Here is a 22,464-nt window from a genome sequence, read left to right as displayed (position 1 = left end):
TGCTGTGTTTACTTCAAAGTATATTGGAAAGACACAGGATTTGCTAGGAAGTTAGCATAAAAAAAATATAAACATTAAAGCTTTCAAAATCATCACTACCGCAGCTGTCTACTCTCAGCTGAACTCTATATAATGTTTTCTCCTTATTTTAACTGCATTAATTAGTTTAAAAGCATTACTTAGATTTTTGCTGCTATTGAATAGGTTTGAATACTACAGATTTCAACAAGGCAAGATCAGAGAGGCCAGTTTTAGTTGCAGCAGCCAAGAAGCTATCAGAACTACCTCCCTTCAGAATACGATAGCTCCAAGGAGCATCAGCCTGGGCTGCTCATCTTCGACTACAGTCTACAGCATGCTGCATTGATTTAAATTTGACTAACAGCAGCTTATTTTAATAGAACAAGTTGCAAACTGCAGCAGTTTTGAGTAATACCACTGGTTGTGTTTTCAACTATTTTGCCTGCCTTCTGCTATTCATTTTTGCATGCTTTCTTAAACTTTTATGTCTCTTCTCTGCTTTTGTTGTTATAAATTTGAACATATTCAATACGGATCTGATTTGCTTTAAGATTTCTACTTAATTCAGTTCAAAGAAAAAAATTACAATATTTTAAAGCCCACTAAGCATGGTGCACCAACACAAAACTTGATTTTATGTCTTTCATTTTTTAAAAGCTAATCTACTCCAGATCATTAAGATACAGTCATGTTGTATTATTTTATTCTAACCATTGTGTTTGGTAACACAGTGCAATACATCTTTGAGAGTGCTTAAAGAATCCAGCTATTTACTGGATATAAACAAGTACACAAAGTCCAAAAAGAAGAAGACTGCCATAGTCTGAAATAATAAGGAAGAAAGTGGCGAATCATGATGTTCTATATAAATTCTGTACAGGAAATTAAGCATCAAAATTCAGCAATATCTTACATTCTTTTTCAGTGTAAAATTCACTGATCACTGAATGGTTTAAGATGGAAGGGACATTAAAGTTCATCAATTTCCACTCCCCTGCTACTGTTGGGGGCAGGGATTATCAAGAATTACTGAGGATTAAGGGTCTCTCTCATTCACTGCAAAGGCAGACAGAACATAGAGGCAGATAGGACTCGATGGTACCCTCATGAACACACAGAAGTATTATGCTTTTCAACAACATACTTCCTCGGTATTGATCAATTTTCCTTTCATGTAAACAGTAGGCTAGTCCTTGACATCATATACACTGGTAAAATCACATAGAGATCATTCATGCTTCACATTTATATGTTCAAGGCCTGCTATATGATGCTAAAATGAGTAAGAAATCACTGTGAAGGGCAAAATGTCACTTTCAAATTTACAAAAGACACATTGTATGAGGAACTAAACAGATCCTCTGCAAAAGTAGATTAGTTCTCCACAGCTCTTTTTTTTTTTTTTTTTAACCATGCCAGTTCCTTGCCAGCAATCAAGTATTTTCTGTTGCTTTAGGCCTCCATTATTAAAACAGTTTTCGTATCTTTTAGTTATTATTAAGACAGCTGTGCTAACTGAAGCTAAATCAGTCTGATTACGAGAAAAGCCTGCGTAATTCCCTAGTACGGAAACAATGCCTGGAATTAGTGCTTAGAGAATGAAAATGCATGAAGATTTCACTGTAAAAAAGAAGAGTGTCTTGCTTACTTAGTGCTGTGAATACAACTTCAACCCCCTTCAACATTAAAAGCATTGCAGTTAGCCTATTCAGGGGTCTGTTGGATTCCATACATGCAGTCTGCAACCTTACCTTCACAGACAGGGAAAGAGTGGTGGCCAGGCTGACAGCTGTCACACTGAAGTCCAACTACCCCTGAGCGACAAAGACACTTTCCAAGAAAATCACAGACTTCAGGCTGGGTACCCACTGAGTTACATTCACACACTGCAACCAAGAAAAGAATTTTCAGATGCAGTCTCTAGAGAGCTCTCTTCTTTCATCTTTCAAAAACAAAAACAAAAAAAGAAAGAAAGAAAGAACAAAAGAAAAAAACATTCTCTGATGGTCAGAATCTTTTCAGGCTGTCACATTTGTTTCTTATTAGCTTTTATTGATTGCTCATCAGTAGGAATTAGTATTGAGGTAGATATTAATGAAAATCTATTAAAGAAAGAATCTGGCTCAGAGTAACTATGGAGTTCTATGCCAGCGCAAAAGCACACAGTCTGTCCTCACTCGTGGACAGACTCATCAATCCTAAGTGGTGTTTCAACCACTGAAAGCAGTTCCCCCTTCTCTAGGCTAAAATTAAACAATTTATGGTTTGGGATTTACAGTCTCAGGAGGGAAGGGTTAGTAAGATGCATAAGAAGGCAGTACAGATAATTAAAGCACTCTAAAAAGAGACAGTTTTCTGGTGTTGATAAATCAAGCTGCCCTTTCTCATCACAGTAAGGTTACAAACTAAAATTAAATTTAAAAAAAGATAAGTAACAGAAATGCTTCAACTGGTATTCTAGATATCATCAAGCATAAATTAACTGCAATCTGATATCTGCATCATAAAATAGTCAGCAATCAATTAATAGAGGCATTTTTAGTTAGGAATCACTCATCAAATTTTTCTACTTTTTTGACTTCCATGAGTTTTGGGAGAGTTTGCTATAAACACATCTCCTTGTCAAAAGATTTTCATTTCTCAGTACAAAGTATGGATCTTTATTTTTGGATATAGCTGCTGAAAGGGAATGTTTTGGCTTACCCTGGCAGAAAGGGTAATGAAAATAGCCAGTTGCACAGGTATCACAGGAAAATCCCTGAAATCCAGTTCGACATCTGCACTGCCCAGTATTTCCATCACAGTCTCCACCCAGCACTCCTGCGCCGTGGCACTGGCACGCTGGAGAGAACATTGCAAAGAAAACATCTGCAGTGTTACGAATCTTACAGTATTTCACTTGAAAGCCAAATGTTGGCACTTACACTGGAAATCTGGCTCCAAGCATAAAAGAAACTAGAGAACTTACGCAGACACTGGGGGCCAAAGTATCCTGCTTTGCAGCCACCTTCTAGTTATGGTAGGAACAAAAAGACAGAAAGGAACAGGAGTTAGTACATGAAAATATGCAACTCCTCGTATTTTTACAGAGAAAATGATATTGGTCCTTAGTAATTATTACTACTGAGCTAACAAAAGTATTCACATGATCCTTACACACAAATCTCATTAGAAAAGTAAATCATAATCACAAGCTTAGTCTGAGAGCACTAATTCTTCAGATACAAAAATTTCCATTTAAAGACACCCACCTTTCCTATGCCTTCAGACTGAGATACTACTGTTGCAAATGTAAATAGTTTCAAGACCTGTTTTCTCCTGCATACTTTTCCTCATTTTATCATTGCAATTTTTTTTCTTCTTTATTTTAAACATATGTAAGAGAATATGCAACAGAGTATACCTTAAGTCTACATGATACATTTTTGATGCTATCCAGGGATGATAACTGTCTACCCAAAACTAAAGCTTTGTGAGCTATAATACTAGAAGCAGACATTTTCAAGGGATTTAGAACTTGTAAATGGATGTGCACTCTCTACCTATCCCTGCTTTGTTCTGTGGTGTTTTTTTGGGGGGGGAGGGTTTTGGTGGGTGTTTTTTGCAAAAACTAGTGGAAAATTAAATGGAATTATGTTGCTTTCAGGATATTACAAAGTATTCTAATAGTTGTTGTTGTTGTTTGTCTGCTTGTTTAAGTTATTAATCCTGAAGTATATTTCAAGTAGTCATTTGTTCTGGCACAGGCTGTGATGTCTTAGTACTGCAGTATGATGACATATGCTAAAGAACCCACCGAGGCAATCACTGTATTTCAGACAGCTTCGGGGTGGGCTAAATAAGAAATACTTATCCCTCAGAAATGCAAGTTCTTTACTGCCAAAGGCAATGTACAATTTGCCAGGTGTAAGAAGACAGCCTAGAAACAGAGGCCAGTTAGCCCTAAGAGATTTACACTGCAAAGCAGCTGACAAGTGATACATGTCAGAAAGCCTTGATGGATCTGTTCATGAGTATTTAACAAGATGGTCAGGATCTTCTGCAGATGTTTGCCGGAGGGTCGCCAAACTTGTTTCTGATCCATAACTTTTTTGGAGCTAACCTACTAAAGTGTTTAATATGAGTAAGACTATGTAATGAACTTCTGGTAAGAAAAAAGGCGCTTCAAAAGATAAATAGCAACACTGAATAAATCTTCCTGAAAGAACAAGCACTACTGAAATAATGAAAAATGATTAAAGTGGGAATATAAACAAAACACAAAGAACTTGCCTATTATGTCACCAGCTATAGCATCTCTTGGATTTGGAGAAGTAAAAGGATAAACAGGAATATCTTTAAAACAAAAGAAACAATAAAGTATAGTTTACAGAGATGCACTTATTTCAGTAAAAATCATGACAAATTATAAAGTATTGTCCTGTCGAGAAGAAGAGCATGATAATTACATGACTCAAGCAATCAACTACCGTTTTGTTCTCTTTCAGTTAGGAAAGTCTAAGAAACTTTTAACTTCTGTTCTCCAAATCAGGTAAAAGTCTGTCCACAAAGAAACGCATGAAAGGCCAAACATCCTTTGGAAATGCTAGTACATTGCTTTCCTGCTCTCTCTGTTTTCATACAGAAAGATTTCTTGTTCTTGACAGCATGAAGAGAGTATCTGGGGAACTACATATTTATTTCAAAGTTTTTATTTCCAGTTGAAAGTTCATCTCCTGCTATTTGCCATTATGACTCAGTGCCCAAAACCCCAGCATCTGAGACAAGATACTCTCACTGTTGCATTTTTAGAATCAGATCACAGAGTCATAAGCTTTTTTGCAGTAAACACAATTCCGATGTTATATCACCTTCCTAAGGGGAAAACATTTAATTTTCTCAATTGCCAATGCATAGTTTTAATCTGTGTTAAAGTAAAAATCTAATTTTCAATTAATTAATGACATTTGATTTCATTCTGTTACCATTTTCAATAAATGGAGACACTCAGCATTTGTGTGATGTTATTTTTTCTCATGCATTTCTTTTCTTTGGCTTTACAAACATCTTTCCCCGAATCAATTAAATCTTAAATAAACCTGTAGCCTTCTCTTCAACCATATTATCTGCACTTATCTGCAGTCCAGCAAAAGTATGAAAGCACCACTGACAGCTTTATGCTCTGCCTTTCCAACATTATGCAGGTGGTAATTTACAACTATTTTAAATTATTTCTAGAATCTTCTGAAAGCCCACAAACTTGGTTTGTTAGGGTTGCAAGTTCCAAATCCTTTGAGACCTAGAAAACACAAAACCATTTTCTCCTTTTTCTCTCCCTAGTAATAGCCTACTTTCTAGTTCAAGTAAGTTATACATAATGACCTTGAAACACATTTGAAAAACTGCTCCAATGGCTTTAGGACTGGAATTCATGACTGAGGGACAGAGAGATGTCTTGCACGAATTCTGACAATGCAATACAACCTATTTGATTTTCAGGGAACCACTGCTTCATAAGTAAACCAAACTCTTCAGTGTTATGACTACTGATTTCTCAGAAAATGTGAACATGAAAATCTGAAATGCCAGATGAATCAAACAGATGAAATAAATCAAGTGTACGGAAAACAGTCCTTTAAAGCACATTTACAACACAAGAGAAGAGACATTTTTATTTTCATACTTACAGATACAAGATGGAAAACTATAGAATCCATCAGCACAGTGTTCACAGTTTTCTCCCTGGAAATTCCACTTGCAGAAACAGCGGCCTGATCCTTCCTCACAGCCCTCCGCACGCTCCAGATCACAAGGGCAAGCTAAGCAAGGATAAGAAATTTAGCACTTCTTGGAAATGAATTAATTTGTCTTCTGGAGCATTGCAACATGGCATTATAATGTTATTTACAGTTGTATCTCCTCATTTCAAGAATTAACACCTGCATGCCATTTCATATTTCCCCAAGTACTCTATATCATCAGTTAATCTTTACAACACCCCTTAGAGGTGAGATGCTCTTAGTGTTTAACTTTTTTAATCCAGAAAGCTGCACTTTATTACGTTATTATTCTGCACAGCATCTATTTTTTCTGTGACTTCTGCTCATCTCTCTCCAAAGTCTAGGCTGAGGATCCACCTTCCCTTACACATCACATGCAGCATTACAGTAGAACTTTCATCACTGTTTGACCTTCCATCCATATCAAACACAACAAACCATAGCTTCCTCCTACTTAACACAAAGCTCCATCAGCCTGTTCATAATTTGGCTCTTCGCTCTTGTCTATACGCAGCTCATCTTTTTTAAATGCTATATTAGCAATGATTCCATTGCACTATTTATTACAGATGATTCAGCACTAGATAAAGTAGGAGCAACAATCCTTAGGAACCTTTTGAGTTATAAAATAAAATTTACAAGTGACTAAGAGCCAACAGATATGTAAATAAGAGAGCTAAGAGAAGCAAAGTCACGAGGTTATGAGATAAGAGTGGCTTCTCAGAGGGCATGCCAGCTGTGGGGCGTGTAGTTGATCCTACCTCCTCAGCAGCCTTTTATGGCTTACTTCCTGCTATTGTCCTGCTGCTGGCCTGAAGCCACATATGTTGAGAAGAACATCATTGAGGGGGTCTAAAGCAACACAATGTGTTTGCAGTTCTTTTCAAATATCTTTTGCGCACTATTTTTCCCCTCCCAAAAACATGCATCCCCTGCACTTGTTATATAAAAACAAAAAAACAAAACAAAAAACCCACTAAACCAGAACATCACTACCACAATGAGAAGATACTGAATACAGAAGACCTTACATATACAGCCATCAGGAGCTCTTGCTGGAACACCATAAGGACGATAGTAACCTTTTGCACACTTCTCACAGTTAACACCAGCTGTATTATGCTGTGCAAAATAAAACAGGAGGAGAATATGAACTAAAAAAGAGAACTTGGAAGGAGAATTAAGAAACAATAACATCCTTAACACTCTTCCTATACACAACTAAGAAAGGATCATCTCAGGAAAAGGAAAAAAAAAAAAAGAAGTATTTACACAATAAGTACAGCATTTGTCATTTGATGTTCTTTAACTACTTCATCTGTACAGCTTTCTGTATTGCAGTACTCTCACATAAAGTAGCCAAATTTTAACTTCAAATTATGAAAATGAGCTACTTAACAGAAAATAATTTCAATTTAGTAATAAAATTCCTCCTTTTTACACTATCACTATATTTATTTTATACTGCTTTCTGTTTTGTTTTTTGCCACACGTACATCATACAGACAACTGCATGGAGTTTTCCTCATGCTATTATTTCTTACGAATACACTATCCAATATTAGCAACCTCAATATAATCCAAAACCTAAGCAGTCTACATGAAACACAGACAAAATAGTTATTCCATTACAAAAATATGCATTTCTACAAATATGTTTTAGAAACACAGAAAAAAACATCATACGTATTTTGAAATACAGTAAAAATACTTCTCAGGTGAAAAAAAGTCCTGAGTAAAAAAAATAAATTGTAACTCTTGTAGTAAAGCTCTCCCTCATGGTGAAGGTGACAGGAGCATGCACCAGTAATGGCGTTCATAAATTGAGTAATTAGGAGTCACAAAACACTGGTGGAGTCAGTCTCATGAGCAAGGGATGAGAGAAGGTTGTAAATTTTGCTTTGGAGCAAGCAAAGCAGCAGACATCTGCCCTCAGCCCCCTCGTGCTGTTTAGTTCCTCCTCAGGGTATGCTGCAACACATGGCTGCAGAGACTAAATGGTTCAGCTGGCTGGGCAGCTGATGAGCAGGGTACTCAGTATGTTGCTGTTGCGGTTGGTGTTCTCACATTGCTCAATAGTCCTAGTAGTTCTGCCAGGTACTTCCTCTAGCACCTCCACAACTGAGTTACTGCTGAGAAAGGCTAACAGTAGATTAGGGAAGGTGCTCCTCACATCTCACAGCAGATGGAGACACAACAGCTGTTGCAGCGCGTAGCCTGGCAAGACCCAGTAACACTGCTTAAGACTGCAGAACTACTTGAAGATTATGCAGCAGTGGACTCAACACATTGCAGGGCATGTTCTTCAGAGATTCCTGACACCCATGGCACATTAGAGGCCTCATCCTGGACAGAGCTGCAGGTGGTGAATGCCATTCTCTGGGTCGGGTGATGAACATTGGCACAGCTTGTTGATAAGGGTCAGAAAACACAACAACACCACTGATACTGCAATAGGTGTGTTACAGACTGCCTGAACAAGAAGGTGGATGAAATTTTTTTTTTTTTGGCAGCTAATCTTGCAATCACAGGCCTTGATACTCAAAGACAATTTTAACCATCCCAATGCAGCAGAGAGTAAGCAATTCAGAAGTTAATTTTACTTTATCAAAGGCAGTTTTAGGATGCAGGGGCTTATGAACCTGAAGGAGGAGATACTCTGTTCAAGAAGACTCCCACAAACAAGGAAGAACTGGGAGAACATGTGAAAGCTGAGGGCAGCATTATGCAGTGACCACGAGACTGAATTTTAAGATCCTGAGACATGCAGGAAGGACTAACAAGATAAACCTACCAGACAGCATGAACAAAGCTGCGCACAGAAATGTTGACTGGCAGAAAAAGAACATTTTTTCTGCTCATGCTAGTAAAAAATAACTGTATTATCTTCTGATTGCTTTTTGGACAACACTTGATTACACTGTGGTAATAAGATGGAAAACACCCTTTTAAATTTTACTAGATATCAACTTTTTTTTTTGGCTTCTTATATACAGCCTTATTTTCAAATGCACAACATGGTAATAGATACAAATCATTATTTGTAGGTTTCATAGGAGAATAGGCTTAATGATAATTTTCCCTTATCATCATACTTCTGAAGACTCAACAACAAAAGGAAGACAGATTTTTAAATCTCTCTAGCTATATTTAACCCAGAAATCACAGACAATTACAAATTTATATTGGTAGAAACCTCAGCAGTTCAGGTGATCCAACCTCACTCAAAGCACAGATAACGCCAGGATTAGATCAGGTAGTTTAGAGTTTTGTATGATCTTTTCTGATAGTAGTCATAGTACTATAAAAGTTACTTAGGATGAGAAGGATTCTTTTACAAGAATGTATTACTCATTAATGACATATAGTGTGAAGTCTCTGACTCCAAATTGACATTTGTTGGTCCAAACCAGCCAAGCCTCTAAGGATGCTAAGGGTCTGAAGCACATGATATGTCAGGAGAAACTGAGAAAAGGGCCTTGATTAGCTTGGAGAGTATACATTTAAGGACAGTACAATGTCTAGTGGCAGTTTTCTATATCTAATAGGAGGTTACAGAGAAGACAGAGCCATGTCTTCTTAGACATGCATTGCAAGACAAAAGCCAACTGCCATAAGATGCAACTGGAGAAATTCCCACTGAACAGCAACAAAAACTTCTTTAACATAAGAGTACTTAAGTGCTATAATAAATTTACCCAGAAGCTATGCAATCTCCATCCTTGGAAGTTTTCAGAACTGGACTGGACATTTTTTATGCAAACTGATATTACTTGCATCTATCCTTGGTTTGAATGGAACTCTAATCCAGATGACTTCCAGAGGTCCATCCTACAATTCCACATTTTTTCAATACCAAAAACCTTCCTTCTTGGTACCACCTTTGTCCTCCTTTAGTCCTGATGATGAAGGAGAGTTCTCTTCTGTTTTGAAGCGTTTTGCTTCAATAAAGAACCAGCTGGACTGCGTTGGTACTTTATTTAGGAAATTTTACTTCCCTTTATTAAGCAGAGAAATGGCAGACTTCATAATAACAGGAAAGGGAATTTTTTGTAGTTAATTTAATTGTTTTATTGTGTGGCCTTATTTGAATCACATAGAACGGCGCATAAACATAATGTATGTATCATTATACACTGACAAGGAATATTGTATGATGCAAATTATTTTCAGACACCTATTTCCCTACTCTAAGTACAAGTAATAACAGTAGAGGAATGGAGCTATCTAAACTGGCCAGCCTCATAACTATCAGTGCAGGCACAACAACAGTATAGTACACCTTCTTCAAAAAATCATTTACTTAAATGACCAAAATCTTTTTACCTGGCAGTTAATGCAGACTCCTCCACCTTCATAATGCCCATGAATATTTAAGCTTTCTCGACGCTGATCAACATCAGCATCATAGTAGCAGTCAGTGGCATGTCCATGACAATTGCAGGCTGGAAAAGTAATACTCCAAGTCAGCTTTCATTATCATGCTAGAATTCATAGAAACATAGAATCACCACGATTGGAAAAGACTCCCAAGATCATCCAGTCCAACCATCCACCTACCACCAGTATTTCCCACTAAACTATGTCCCTCACTACAACATTCAAATATTTCTTGAACACCTTCAGTGATGATGACTCCACCACCTCCCTGGGCAGCCCATTCCAGCACCAAAACACTCCTTCAGAGAAGAAATTTTTCCTAACATCCAATCTGAACCTCCCCTGGAACAACTTGAGGTCATTCCCTTTAGTCCTACTGCTAGTTATGTGGGAGTAGAGGCCAACCCCACCTCACCACAACCCTCTTTCAGGCCACAGTAGAGAGTGATAAGGTCTCTCCTGAGCCTCCTCTTCTCCAGACTGAACAATCCCAGCCACTCCCCATCAGACTTGTGCTCCAGACCCCTCTGGAGTACAAGTTGCCCTTCTCTGGGCAACTTGTTGTTTTGTTGCCCTTCTCTGAACACACTCCAGGGCATCAATGTCTTTCTTATAGTGAGGGGCCCAAAACTGAACATAGTACTCAAGTAGTAGCTTTGCTAGTGCTGAGTACAGAGTGCTGATAACTTCACTGCTGCTGCTGGCAATACTATTTCCGATACAAGGCAGAATGCCATTGGACTTCTTCTTCATCTGGGCACAATGCTGGCTCATGTTCAGCTGAATGTTGACCAACAATTCCATGTTCATTTCTTCTGGAGTTTTCCAGCCAATCCACCCCAAGCCTGTAGCATTGCCTGGGGTAGTTGTGACCAAAGTGCAGGACCCAGCACTTGGTCTTGTTGATCTTCATCCCATTAGCCTCAGCCCAGCTATCCAGCCTGTCCAGATCTTTCTGTAGGGCCTTCCTGCCTCCAAACAAATCGACACTTTGTCCCACGTTAGTGTCATCCACACATTTACTGAAGGTGCACTCAATACCCTTAACTAGATCAACAAAGACTAAACAGGCCCCAGTGCTGACTTCCTGGGGAATGCCACTCATGACATCATCAGATTCAACTCCATTCATCATCAATACAGCAGAGGTGAAAAAAACAACTAGATTATTTATATATACAAATGCTCATATGTTTTGTAGTACTCTCCAGAGCACATATTTACCTATCACCAACTAGATTTTCATGCTAGAAACACAGGAAGATCATCTAGACATGAGGAAGACATGCTGCTAGGCTTTTTAGAGAAAAAAATAGTTGTACCATCTCAAAACTATATGCATAAAAGCAGAACTAGAAATCTCCAAATGTATGGTCTCAGCAGTTTTGAAAATACATGAAAAACATGTTCAAATGCTTATTCTATTTTTCCATTTCCAAAAATACCTCTGGGTTGATGTATCTGCATTCACTCATTCACTATGTATTTATTTCAAATAAACAGTTATAGATAAGTTATACACATTTAAATAAAAAGATATACACAAAAGGAACTCACATAACCATAAATAAAGAGATATCAACAAATTTAGCTATATATTTATCCAGCTGCTGTTCTCTTAATGGAGAAGTTTTAAGTATAAATTCATTCTAATGCCTGAGAATTTTGGATTCAAAAAGATGTACTGTCTGAAAAAACACGGTATAAAGAACAGTAACAGGAGTAATAATAATAAATTGCAATGTTAAAAAGGACAGAATTAGGTGATTGAGAAAATGAATTTTCCCCAGTTTATGGTTGTTTACAGCCTCAGCTGTGACAAATTTTACTTTGGGTACTACTGGTTAGTTCATCTCCTGTATTTTCCTTTCTATTAAGCCAAGTAAAGGTAACAGTTGAACTCACAGAGGATATATACATGTCACTCCATCTCTGAATAATTGTTCTGTTACATTTTTTATTCCTTCCAACAGATGTTTATATTGCAGTGCTCAGAAGAGACTGAAAAGACGGAAAGAGACATATCTGAGAGACTTTGCTTCTAGGCACCTTAATGTCACTTGCAAATGCCCTGGCCTAGGAAGATCATCTACTGAAAAGATCTGAGATGTTTCCACTGAGAGCTTGTGGTGTTGTATATGCATCAGCTGGCTTTACCAATCAAGGCGGGAGACCTAAAGCTAGAAAATCCCTTACTGTTTTAACTTTGGCCAAAAGGCCAAACAATACAAATTCCAGGACTAGCCCAATGTTCACGACAGGCTTGTAGAAGAGAGTTAAGTTGACAAATAGCTCTACATTTTGAATAGATCCTACAAGCACAGTTTGAGTAAAGAAAACGTATCTAATTTACAATAGATCTGCTATATATAACTTGTAACTTGGTCATCATGGAAGATATTAGTCAGAATTAATCTCTTAATTTTGGTGCCTTCATTCAAGGAAAGTTCTGTCTTCACTGAAACATTCCAAAACTGGAATACAATACTCATAATACAATTATGAGTAAGAATGAACCGTAACAATAAACAAGCAGAACAAATCAAAAGCAGGACCATGGTTTTAACACAAACTTACCTCATTTCCTTTTTTTTCTTGCAGGAACAACAGGAAATTTTTTGAAAGAACCCAGGAAAAAAAAAAAGGCTTCCAGAAGTATCTGGATGCTACGTAAGCTTTTATTACAAATGCTAAGCACTCCAAGAGAACCTTCCTAGGAGTTCCTCAACTTCTGACTTTATAAAGCAATGGACTTGACACTTGGGAAAACCTTCCCTTTGCCTGGACTAGGGGATAAGACAATCCAGAAAAAAAAGGATTCCTGGAAGTGTTTCAAAACAAAACAAACAAACAACAACAACAAAAAAAAAAGGTGAGAACTCTGGCCCTATTTCATGATGAGGGAAGAATTTCTTTATAATGTATCCTACCAAATACTATTCAAATCACCTAGTACAACTGTGAGCATGACTCTTGGAAAACCCATTCTCCAAGCACTGTGTGATCGTACAGACAAAGCTGGGAAACTGAATCATTCTCTGCATCTCCTCTAGGCCCTTATGTCTTAATAGCTTTGGACAAGGAAGCCTTTTCATAGAAATTGTCAAAAACAGAGCTGAGGAAAATGATCAGATTCCCTCATGGTTTGCTGCCAGGAACCAGATAGGTCAAGCTTAGGTTCCCTGGCTGGGTTTTGACAAATAAGATGTTGGCTCAAGATATTAAGTCAGCAAATAAAAGAAGCAATCACACAGGAGGGGGAAAAAAAAAAAAAAAGTGATTGCTGGAAGGAATTGAAAGGAATGAAGATAGGATGTTTTGTTCACCCTCAGCCCAACTGCCAGACAAAATGAGGATCTGTGCACAGAAATGAACATTTCCCTTTCTCTATACCGTGAACAAAAGCTCTTTCTAGCCAAAAGCTCTTTCTAGCCAAAGACTTTCTAGTCTTTCTACACACAGCTCACAAGTATGTCTGTTAACACTGATGAGAAATAATTTGGTCAAAGTAACATTTTCTCCGGCAGGTGAACATAAACTTCCTCTACCTCACAAAGCAGCTTCTTGCAACTTTGAGCCATTTGGTGACCCACACTGTACTAGGAAACTTATAGAGACTGGCCCCATTTCTTCAAGTTCCCACCAAGCTCTTCCAGCTCCCCCAAAGGAATCTCAGGCTGCTGGGAAGTTAATGAAGCTGTTTTAGTTCCTTCACTACCAGCTTCCACAAGAGGCCTGCACCTGGCCAACATTCTCAGCAAATCAGCTGGAAGTGCTAGAAGCAATCCATTCTAACAACCATATTTTTTTCAGAGGCAGTTAGAAGCTAAGCTGTTTTGGCTCTGAATCTTGCAGGTGAACTTTTATAAACTCATTCTTTCAAGGACGTGACATTATTTATACTCTTTGTCTATCTCTTCCTGACAGAAAGTATTTTTCTTTCAAAGAGGGGAATTCAGATGAGGTTTCAAATATTGTCCAAAAATTGAGTCCTAACATGCCTATCTCGGATCAAACGTTTTAATAATTTATTTTTTTTCCCTCCTCTCAACACTCTAAGCACTGCAATTTAGATTCAACAGGCAGTCTCTTTATTCCTCAAACTAACTACAGAGGTACATCTATTTGGCTTTTGGATAAGCCTCCCCTGCTAACGGTTTGTACCCACAATCTACAATAATCTTACAGACAAGTTAAATAACTTAGGCCAGACATCAGGGAAACCAGATGCTACCAAGACATTTGCTCAGAGCAGAACATGCACAGAGATGGCTAGCACCGTACCGCAGACACTGTTTTCCAGTCAAAAAGATGCACAACACTCATGCCTGACACTACATATCCCTCAAGGAAAAAACGGTCCATGTGGTCACTCTTTCACTTTTACATTTTCTTTAACAAAAGGATTAAACACATGGAAGATGGAAAAAAGATCAAGGGGCTTCTCCAGCTTGACTGTTCAGTCTGTGGGTCTAAAGCACTTGAAACTCCTTAACAAAGAGCACAGAAAGAAAGACATGTGGAGGAGACTCCTCAGCAGGAACATCTTTGTGACCACTTGCATCAGGTCAGCAAGGGGCAGCTGCTGTCTTGAGAAGGGAGCAGAGACCAGACCCCTGTCAGTGTTAAAATGACAGGAAGCTCAGAGTAGACTGCTTATGAGCCCAAGACAAGCAAGGCAGAAGTACTGCACTGATTTACGGGTAATGTGTAACACTGCCAAAGTAGGATTCTACTGCTGAAAGGATTTTCAGATGCATTTCATGGTTATTACATTGTAAATTTAGGAGTCTTTGGAGAGATGACATTTTGCACTGGTTCCTGAAACAGTGAGCATGTTCAATTCCCAAAGGACAGATTTTCTTCTATAAAACTGTTTTATGAGAGAAACTTTTGAACTGTGTGCCTTCATAACATTAAAGATATAGTAGCTACAATGACAAGACCAATGAATAACTCAGATCCTCTTCCCAACGAAAGACAGCAAAGACTGTATCATTATGTCTTACAATTCCCAGCTGCAAACTCTTACTGAATATTTCATCGTTTCATAAGGGGGACTGACTTACTACGCTTCACTAAGTATTTCTTATTCCCTCCAAAAACAAAAATTCATGCCACACAGGTAAACCTACAGAGTACCCTCTGCTGACAGTAGCAAAAACTAGAAGTCACAGCAAGAGTTCTCCCTTGACACATCAAGTTAGAGTGACCTGTTTGCAAGTTTAATAGAACTAAGTATTTATGCAGTCTCTCTCTCTCTTCTGAATACAAAGACCTTTGGCAACAGGGAGGCAAGTTTCAAAGCTGTACAAGATGCATATAATCTCTGCTCTGCTAGGGAAGACCCATGGTTTGTCAGCACAATGACGACTAGGTGGAGATGTTGATTTAACATACTACAGGATCATTTCCACTTTGCTTATGCAATATTCTCACAAGTATGATGATATTCATTGTTTAATGAGAAGAGAAAAAACACAAATAATTTTCACTGCATCATTTAGTCCTTATTGCTGCGTGGAAAGAATTTTCTCGGTACTGAAAAAAAAGTGTCCAAAAAAAAAAAAGTGTGCTAGGTACTCACCACGGCTAATTCCTACCCACTCAAAGTCCCTTTTAAACTATCTTATTTTTGACTACTCACGTTCACATATATTTATGTTCCCAGCTGTTGCAGGTTGCCACTGTTTCTGATTATATCCAGGGCAGCAGTGGTCGCAGGTTTCCCCACAAGTGTTATGCTGACATTCACAATGAAACCTACAAAATACAAGTCGCTTATTATACTGAAGTTGGATTTTATTTTTTCTTAATCTTTTTTTTTTCCTTAATCGTTTTGCAGTCCAAGATTCACATGCATTGTGAAAAGGACATAAGTTTATGTGCAGAGAATTCAAAGAGTGATACTGGAGCATAGTAGAACTTGCTTGTAATTATTCATGACTGGTTACTTTAATGATATGATTACAGGCTTGTTAGCATAAACGAGTTATAGAGAACATGTATCACTGGATTCAATAGACTGGATTAAGAAACCTTACGCTAGAATATTAAATTAAGCTAAATCAATAGCTTAGGATGTACCCTATTTTAGTTTCATTCCAAGGCTCAGTCATGTTGACCTACAGTAAATCAAAACATCTATCCCTTTTCTATGCATGCTTTCATCATACTTCAGTTATGCTTGGCTTACAATTACTATCTTTATTAAACCACAGTAAGAAGTCCACCTTGTTACATTTAAAGTAGTTCATACTATTCAAGAAAACATACACCATATTTATTCTGATTTAGCTGAATAGCCTCAGTAATGCAGGCTCTTATTGTGAGCTAGGTCTTATTATCGTGCACAGCAACTGAGTCCTAGGAGTAAAAAATAGACCCCTGAGACTGGAAAGGCTTTTCCCCATTATCTGTGTAGCCTAATAACCAAGGGGCAATATAATTTTAGTGTGTGATCATTCTTTTCTGGTAGATTTCACACTTTCTGCACTTACTTTTACCCAGCATAGGCGTCTGAGAAGAAAGTACTCATTTGCCCACTTATTCTTCAGTAGAAAGCAATTTAAATTATTACATTATATTGATAGTTTGTTTAAATGCCACCATGGATAAAAGCAACAGCTATTTTAAACTAGGCTCTTAAAATGTGTTTTGGAAAGCCTGATTATTCACAGCCATTTTTCTAGAGCAGATGAACCACAAAGGCCTAATCTACCTCCTTGTGAAATCAATATGTAAATCATAAAATTCACAGGGGAAGGGAACTTTCCTATAGATTACAGATAAGTGAATTACTAGCTGTTATCGCTTTTAAGTCAGGCTCACTCACAGAAAAGTACATTTATAAATGAAGGTACAGTAAGATAACATAACCATTCTTTGACATAAGTATACTCCTGCTGCCAAATGACTGAAGTAACATTTTGTTTGCTAATTGCTCATGTATGTGACAATAAAAGCACTTCCTAAACAATTAAAAGACTGTAAAGATAATTGTAAAATATCCCAGATACAGCTTTTGCAACTATTATTCTAAACAAATATTATTTAGAGCCAGATATCCAAAGGACAAATAGTCATCAGTCCCAAGTTCTGCTCCAACAAAAGATTCAAGCAGAAAAATGCAGACATTTTTACTAACTTCATGGCTGTTTTCATTAATAAATTAAGAGTACAACATTGAAAGAAATGCGTTACTTTTATAAGTATTCATACAGTCAGATCACTCAAAAGAAGTGCCATTTCACCATCAACAAGGCAAAAGCTCTGAGCAATCTGATCTATCTGCAGATGTCCCTGTTCACTGTAGGGGATGTGGGCTAGATGACCTTTATAGGTCTCTTCCAACACAGATGATTCTACGGTTCTAAGAAAAGGGTATAATTCATTCAGTTTCTATCTTTATTTTTCCAAGTAATTGTCAAAAGCATTGGATCTTGTCTGAGCTCCATACTGTTCCATATCTTGAGTGTGTTCACTTTGTTCATAAGTTGGCCTTCTAATTTCTTCTGTTGGGAGATGATATCAAGCCGTGTTTTCCAGAAAGAATTAAAGGTTTCTAATGAATTATTAAATCTTTTTTCAGATAAAAAGAAAATCTAATACTTATTCTCTACTCAGCTCTTGTGAGGCCCTATCTGTAGTGCTGTGTCCAGGCCTGGGGCCCCCAGCACAAGAAAGACACAGAACTCTTGAAGCGGGTCCAGAGGAGGGCCACTAAGATGATCAGAGGGCTGGAGCACTTCTACAAAGAAAGTTTGAGAGAACTGGGCTTGTTTAGCTTGGAGGAGTCTCCGGAGAGACCCCATTGTGGCCTTCCAATATTTGAAGGGAGCGTATAAACAGGAGGGGGAACGGCTGTTTATGAGGATGGATAGTGATAGGACAAGGGGGAATGGCTTTAAACTGAGACAGGGGAAATTCAGATTAGATGTTAGGAGGAAGTTTTTCACACAGAGGGTGGTGACACATTGGAACAGGTTGCCCAAGGAGGCTGTGGATGCCCCATCCCTGGAGGCATTCAAGGCCAGGCTGGACGTGGCTCTGGGCAGCCTGGTCTGGTGGGGTGGTTGGCGACCCTGCACATAGCAGGGGGGGGATTGAAAATAGATGTTATCATTGTGATCCTTTTCAACCCAGGCCATTCGATTATTCTGTGATATTTCATATAGAATAGTTCTTGACATGTTTTCACATCAATTATTGTCAGATTCTCATTTTTAAAATATAATGAAAATGTACATTTGGCAGTAAAAAAAAAAAGGCCATTTGAAAACATTTGCAGGCATGAAATTAACATCACGCTCACTTTACTTACTGGTATTGGTTTTCAGCGCTTTTCGCGTTACATACTTCAGCATGGCCATGGCAAACACATCGACCACCAATACTGATGTCCTTTATACTGTAGTAATACTATGGAACAAGCAGAGTTATATTCTTGTATAACGGTATGAATATCAACATCAATTATTTCTACATTGTTAGACCTTGCCTATCAGAATTTTATAGGCATGATTTTACAAAGGGGCAAAGCCAAGCAGTCAGTAGTCAAATCTGTATTGATGTTATGACTCAGTGCGAGTTCCAGCAAATCGAAGTCAATGCCCATATAGCAACAAAATCCATTTGCAGGTTTGTGCAGCTCACAACAATTGCGTACTGCTGTAGCCTTCCACTCTCCAGCAGCTACGCAACCATCAGTACCTGAGCCCAAAGCTTGCTAAAAGCCAGCTTGAGGACGGAGAAGTAAAATACATCATCAGCATCAGTTTGTGAGACCTTGGTCTGGTCAGCAAATAGGACATGCTTGTGTGCGCAGCACTGTTTTGCCCATTCAATCATATGTTGTCACTAAGCACTAGAAACAGTTCTAGAAGATCAATTCTTTGCAAAAGTCACTGCGACTCAAGCTAGATTTGAAATTGTGACCTGAAATCAAACTGCTCTGTAACTCATCCTAATGCCTTTCAGGCATTTAGGCAACAGAAGATAAAAATGTAATTAGTTCAACTCACTAAAAACCCCATTAGCACATAATATCAATAGTAACTACCGTACATATTTTTTGTAGCTGAGAAGTTGTTTACTTAATGTACCAAGCAGAACAAAGAGCTGGTTGTAATTTTTGATCTCGGTGTACCTCCAGAAAAAAAATTAAAGGGACAGTTTTAATGCCACTAGTGGATAAAAAGGGTTGAAACATTTTGCAATTTTATCTCCTGTGCTCTCCCATTCACAATATAGCCCATGTAAGAGGCTATACACTGCACTGCAGGTGAAGTTGTCTGGCACAGAAAGAAGCTTTTTCAAGGCTGAGAGCCTTTTCAACTCCCTTGTCTGGCTTCTGTAAAGCTACTTTTTTCTAGGCAGGTGAAAAAACAGAAGATGGGAAATGAGATCTACACTATTTTTCTGAACAATCTCTATTCAAATATACAACTTAATTTCTTACTGCGCCTACCATTTTCAGACTGTAAATAAAATCTGTGCTTCCAGTGCCTTCAAGCACAGCTAGAAATAACTACCGTGATTCTTGTAATCATATTTAACTGTTTGGGTTTTTTTTTTTCTGTAGTAAGATTTTTCACAACCAGGTCTACTGTTACGTGCAGCTTAGCAGAGCTATACTGTACTACTAACAGTAGTTGTACTGTTACTGCTTAGTAATAAATCATATTAGTAATAGGCCAAAACAATTAATAGGTCACAGTATAGACATAAAACATACCCTATAAAATTTGATGTGCCATGAATTTAAACCATTAATGGAAGACAGACAGTTACTTGGACAGGATAAGAGAACTCGCCTGGTTTTCATCTGTTTCTCCACTAAGTTGAACACTCAGACTTTTCTTAGTAATATTAACTCTTTCCTAGACTTTGAAGGTCTCCACAATGAGAATTTGTTCTCTATTCTAGCAATTCAATATAACACTCAATGTTTTTTTCATTTGTCCTACATGCCATAGCCATAACATCAAAAGTACCTTACATTAAGACTATGCTCCTTGCCAGGTAAATACTGCGTTTACACTTGCCTGTAAGCAACAACTTAAAATTTACTTAAGGCAATAAAGGTACTTAATGTGAATGGAAGCTGGAACATTTTAGTTACTTTTGATGCAGAAACCCACACACATATGCAGTGCCTCACCTCAGAGCTTCCTCTAATTATTACTGAGTCTTCATTTTAAATAAAAAGGCTAAAAATAACAATATAATATGAAGTTTACAACCTCTGTAGTATATGAATTTCTATGCATTGTTCCCTTAAGGGATTTCCTTACATGGGAACAGGACTTTGGCTGTTTAGCTCCAGGGGATAGCCCCAAATTCACTGAAAACTCCTATGCATCTCAAATAATTAGTGTACAAATGGCAACTTTTGAGTACACTCTTTGATTCCTGCTCCTTCAGAAACTCAGGTACTATTTCCTGAAAATATCTTTGAATAAATAAGGGAAAACAATGTAAAATAAAGCTGATGAAATCTAGCTCCTCAGCTCTGTGAAGGACAGCTCAGAAGATTTCTGGACAGGCTCCTAACAGTTCCAGTGATGCATCCAATTTCTTTTAATATTTGAAACCAGGAAAGAAGATAGTCTGTTAAAAATCTTTACTTCCCCTCTCTAACCCTGTGCTATCTCAGCCACCTTCTTACCTCAAATGGACCTGAAGAAAATAAAGGGATTTACAGATGGGTCACTGCAAATTCTTATTTTTTTCAATGTTGCAAACTTTAAAAAAAGGAATATCGAATACACCTCTGTGAAAAAACAGTACTTACTCTGCGGGTTACAGTAGGGTCTCGTTGAGCTTTTGATATCAAGTGGCCAAGAAGTGTGTTAGTTCTGAGAAAATGAAGGCGGATGTTTGTTGCTTTTGTGAATTCTCGAAGACTAGGGGAATAAGTGAAGTTTTTTGCTCCTGGGCGGCCATTTACCAAAGAGACTACAATCTAACAAGAGAAGTAAGTATATTTTTATTAAAACTTATCAGCTGTAAGTATCAGTATGGGCACAGAGCCAAGTTTTGATTAATAACAGAACCAAAAGGTTTACTATTGTTTCTGAGCACATTTCACGCTGAAATCAAAACATAAAATGCACCGGGAAAAAAAAACACGTCTTGGACTCTCCTGAATTCTCATTGCTCATATCACACTGCCTTAATGGTGTACCCACAATAGTGATTACACGGAAAGAACACAATTTGACAGGAAAAAAAAAAACAGGAACAGCTACAAATAGTTGCATTAACAGTTGATGGTGTCAGTGGAAGTTTTGCCTGAGTGAAAACGCCAGATTTTGGATCTTTTCCAAAGCACATTTATTTTTGGGTTAAGGCACAAACATTCCTGGAAAATATTATTGTTACCAGGTCCAATGCCTGAGAGCACATTAACAGTCTCCTAAGGAAAGTACATGGTGTTACTTTACAAAATCCTTTCACATGAAAGCAGGTTTATCTGACTTTCCAAACAGGTGCTCCAGCACTTCTTTATTTTTGAAGAAATTGGTGCCAGCAGCCTAGCAACCATGAATCTATATTAAATAAGCAATCCAGTGTGCATGTAGACCTCTGAGTAAGAGACTTTGTTTAGAAACAGCCAGACAACAGATTTCTATTTTCAAACATCTGCAATAATCTGAAGCGTGCACCAGCAATGTTCTTCTACATAAACTGTTGTTGTAAAAATTTTACAGTTACATTAGTAGGCAATATCTACTTTAAACTACAACTCCAGATTCATATGCACAAAACTCTGGACAATTCTGGAGTGGTTTAGATGTGTATTCTCACTGCTTAAGACACAAAACAAGAACATCAGCAAGAGTGAACAGTACAGCCAGGAGTTTAGTTTCAAATGAAGTCACACAAGCCACATTTTTGCTTAGCAAGGAACGGCAACTAAACTCAAAGCAATATTTTTGCAAGCACATGTAGTGTATATATGTGTATATGTGTATATACATATATACATGTAGTATATTATTTTTAAAAATGTAGTATTTTAATCATTTTTTTCTTAAATAGTTACTTGTTCTTGAGTGGTCTGCAGCATTTGGTCCCATGAGGAATTCATATGCAGTAAGTTAATTCAGACGCAGAAACCACGCAGAAAATGCAGTCAGTATCTTTAAATGCACATTCCTTAAGAGAGGTAACCTAAACCACAACAAGGAATCCATACATGCGGCCCTGCCCACTGGTGTAAGTTAGAAAAAGTCAGCTCATCCTCCAAAAATTTCACCATCTACTTAAAGTCATGGTTATGGATTTATTAATTTAGTTT

General features: G+C 37.7%; 1 protein-coding gene across 1 annotated transcript in view; it reads right to left on the bottom strand.

Annotated features, from left to right (window-relative positions):
• The window catches only part of LAMA3 (laminin subunit alpha 3), a 112,747-nt gene that overhangs the window by 75,016 nt on the left and 15,267 nt on the right, over positions 1 to 22,464 (bottom strand). The window contains exons 5-14 of the mRNA XM_042869575.1: positions 20,956 to 21,126; positions 18,484 to 18,581; positions 15,808 to 15,923; positions 10,107 to 10,225; positions 6,812 to 6,902; positions 5,688 to 5,819; positions 4,294 to 4,356; positions 2,990 to 3,031; positions 2,725 to 2,862; positions 1,773 to 1,907 (exon numbers count right to left, since the gene is read on the bottom strand). Coding sequence (XP_042725509.1) covers positions 1,773 to 1,907; positions 2,725 to 2,862; positions 2,990 to 3,031; positions 4,294 to 4,356; positions 5,688 to 5,819; positions 6,812 to 6,902; positions 10,107 to 10,225; positions 15,808 to 15,923; positions 18,484 to 18,581; positions 20,956 to 21,126 — 1,105 coding nt within the window. The remainder of the gene's footprint in view (positions 1 to 1,772; positions 1,908 to 2,724; positions 2,863 to 2,989; positions 3,032 to 4,293; positions 4,357 to 5,687; positions 5,820 to 6,811; positions 6,903 to 10,106; positions 10,226 to 15,807; positions 15,924 to 18,483; positions 18,582 to 20,955; positions 21,127 to 22,464) is intronic.

The sequence above is a fragment of the Lagopus leucura genome, unplaced genomic scaffold, assembly GCF_019238085.1.
Source record: "Lagopus leucura isolate 7727_CA_CO unplaced genomic scaffold, USGS_WTPT01 Super-Scaffold_100002, whole genome shotgun sequence".
Classification (NCBI taxonomy): Eukaryota; Metazoa; Chordata; class Aves; order Galliformes; family Phasianidae; genus Lagopus; species Lagopus leucura.
Note: the sequence above shows the minus strand (reverse complement) of the source record. Positions and strands in the feature narration are given on the sequence as shown.